Raw genomic sequence first — 2,734 nt, 5'->3', positions numbered from 1 at the left:
ACGCTCGGCAAATACACAGAAAACTTTGGTTTTCTTTCGTTTCGCTCATAAAGCCTACAGTTACAGGCGCGATATCTGACGCGCAGCTCCACCTCCGCATGCCTGTTTTTTTCAAGGTCTGTGGCGTCAGCTTCACCCGGCTGCCTTGACTGCTGCTGCAGCAGGCGGGCAGGGACATGGATGGGTCCCTACTGACTGGACTCCGCTACACCGCTCTGACGGATTGAAGCAGCGGCCGAATCACCAGCTCTGTGCATTAGCTTAATCGGCCCTGCTGTAATAAGCTACTGCTTGGCCCCGACATTGCGGACCAGGAACAGCAAGCAGGTGCTTTCAGGGGGAGCAATGTGCTTCTAAATACCACCCCCCACCATCGAGCGCAAGCTTGGCCAAAGGAGTATTTTGCCGTGCACTCGTCCGTGGCCCATCCCTGTTGTTTTCATACCTTTCTCGGCCTTTTGGCTCAGATCATGTGTAGTATCTGTTCTTATTAGCTTAATCGCTAATATGGTCCTCATTGAGGACCTGCGATTAATTTGAATATTTCTCGGGGGCTTGTCAATGGTGCGCTTGCGCATCCGACTTGCCAGCATGGTTGCGGCCTTACACTACCGCTGCAGCCGTGCACCCGCCCATACGAAAATGTACAACTGGGCTGGAGGATGCCGTGCGCTGCTGAGCTGTGCTGTGCTGATCGCTGTGCTGTGCTGATCGCTGATCGCTGTGCTGTGCTGTGCCCATCCATCTGCATGCTTGTAAACCCAGCTGTAAGCTCGTCCAACGTGTGCAGTACCTGACGTGCTCGTGGTAACCATTCCATCAGTCACCGCCCCGCGCCGCGTGGGAACGACTTCAATCAGGCATCGTACATTACTCGTACGACACCGTACGTACAGCAAAAGGAGGACCGAGCGGATTTGTGCACATGGCCTAGGTAATAGGGTGTGGCGGCCGCTTGATCATGACGCCGGTCGTTATTTGCATATGTAGAGGTAGGTACCCCGGTAGGTAAGTACGTAGAGGGCCGATGTGATTGTGGATAGGGAGGCTGCAGGAAGGCAGGAAAGCAGCAGGAAGAGAGGCTTGTGATGGCTGCACACCGCCCTGTGAAACCCCCTGATACCCCATGCACGCCTCGCTGTGCTGTGTTTTCCTGTCCGGGTACAGATGCCCTTCCTTGGCCCGTACGTGTTCGATGTGGATGCTGTGGATTCCAACCCCTGCGCATGGCATGGCCGCGGCGGCCTCACGGTTGGCTAGCGCCAAGTGTCCATTACAGGGCACACGTTGCTTTTACAATGCCAAGCCTTTATTACAGCCAAATCTTTGTTTTCTTGAGTAGTTGCCTTACCGCTTAGGGGTCGTTCAGACGGAGGGGTACCTGCAGGCAGGAAAGTTAGTGCTTGCTTCCGTGGGAGGGGGCGAGCCTGGTTACCGAGCGACTCTGCTTCTGAAGCCTGTAGGTTAGGCAGAAGCCGCAGCGGAAACCTGTCAGCATGAACTCGCTATGAACTCGCGAAATTGCTCTTTCCGTCGCACTCCTGCGACTTATTCTAGCCCTGTACGGTCCAGCCGTACACACCCAGGACATTCAACCGAGTACACGCTCGGCAAATACACAGAAAACTTTGGTTTTCTTTCGTTTCGCTCATAAAGCCTACAGTTACAGGCGCGATATCTGACGCGCAGCTCCACCTCCGCATGCCTGTTTTTTTCAAGGTCTGTGGCGTCAGCTTCACCCGGCTGCCTTGACTGCTGCTGCAGCAGGCGGGCAGGGACATGGATGGGTCCCTACTGACTGGACTCCGCTACACCGCTCTGACGGATTGAAGCAGCGGCCGAATCACCAGCTCTGTGCATTAGCTTAATCGGTCCTGCTGTAATAAGCTACTGCTTGGCCCCGACATTGCGGACCAGGAACAGCAAGCAAGGTCTTTCAGGGGGAGCAATGTGCTTCTAAATACCACCCCCCACCATCGAGCGCAAGCTTGGCCAAAGGAGTATTTTGCCGTGCACTCGTCCGTGGCCCATCCCTGTTGTTTCCATACCTTTCTCGGCCTTTTGGCTCAGATCATGTGTAGTATCTGTTCTTATTAGCTTAATCGCTAATATGGTCCTCATTGAGGACCTGCGATTAACTTGAATATTTCTCGGGGGCTTGTCAATGGTGCGCTTGCGCATCCAACTTGCCAGCATGGTTGCGGCCTTACACTACCGCTGCAGCCGTGCACCCGCCCATACGAAAATGTACAACTGGGCTGGAGGGTGCCGTGCGCTGCTGAGCTGTGCTGTGCTGATCGCTGTGCTGTGCTGATCGCTGTGCTGTGCTGTGCCCATCCATCTGCATGCTTGTAAACCCAGCTGTAAGCTCGTCCAACGTGTGCAGTACCTGACGTGCTCGTGGTAACCATTCCATCAGTCACCGCCCCGCGCCGCGTGGGAACGACTTCAATCAGGCATCGTACATTACTCGTACGACACCGTACGTACAGCAAAAGGAGGACCGAGCGGATTTGTGCACATGGCCTAGGTAATAGGGTGTGGCGGCCGCTTGATCATGACGCCGGTCGTTATTTGCATATGTAGAGGTAGGTACCCCGGTAGGTAAGTAGGTAGAGGGCCGATGTGATTGTGGATAGGGAGGCTGCAGGAAGGCAGGAAAGCAGCAGGAAGAGAGGCTTGTGATGGCTGCACACCGCCCTGTGAAACCCCCTGATACCCCATGCACGCCTCG

The 2,734-nt window shown here is 55.0% G+C and overlaps 1 protein-coding gene across 1 annotated transcript; it reads right to left on the bottom strand.

Annotated features, from left to right (window-relative positions):
• Positions 1–132: 132 nt before the first annotated feature.
• VOLCADRAFT_98829 (uncharacterized protein) lies at positions 133–2,416 on the bottom strand (the record flags this gene model as incomplete). Its single annotated transcript, XM_002957678.1, has 5 exons — positions 133–155; positions 1,101–1,220; positions 1,352–1,457; positions 1,662–1,758; positions 2,211–2,416. The coding sequence occupies 5 exons, from the start codon at positions 2,414–2,416 to the stop codon at positions 133–135; spliced, it is 552 nt and encodes a 183-aa protein (XP_002957724.1).
• Positions 2,417–2,734: the final 318 nt, after the last annotated feature.

This window comes from Volvox carteri (genome assembly GCF_000143455.1).
Source record: "Volvox carteri f. nagariensis unplaced genomic scaffold VOLCAscaffold_78, whole genome shotgun sequence".
NCBI lineage: Eukaryota > Viridiplantae > Chlorophyta > Chlorophyceae > Chlamydomonadales > Volvocaceae > Volvox > Volvox carteri.
Note: the sequence above shows the minus strand (reverse complement) of the source record. Positions and strands in the feature narration are given on the sequence as shown.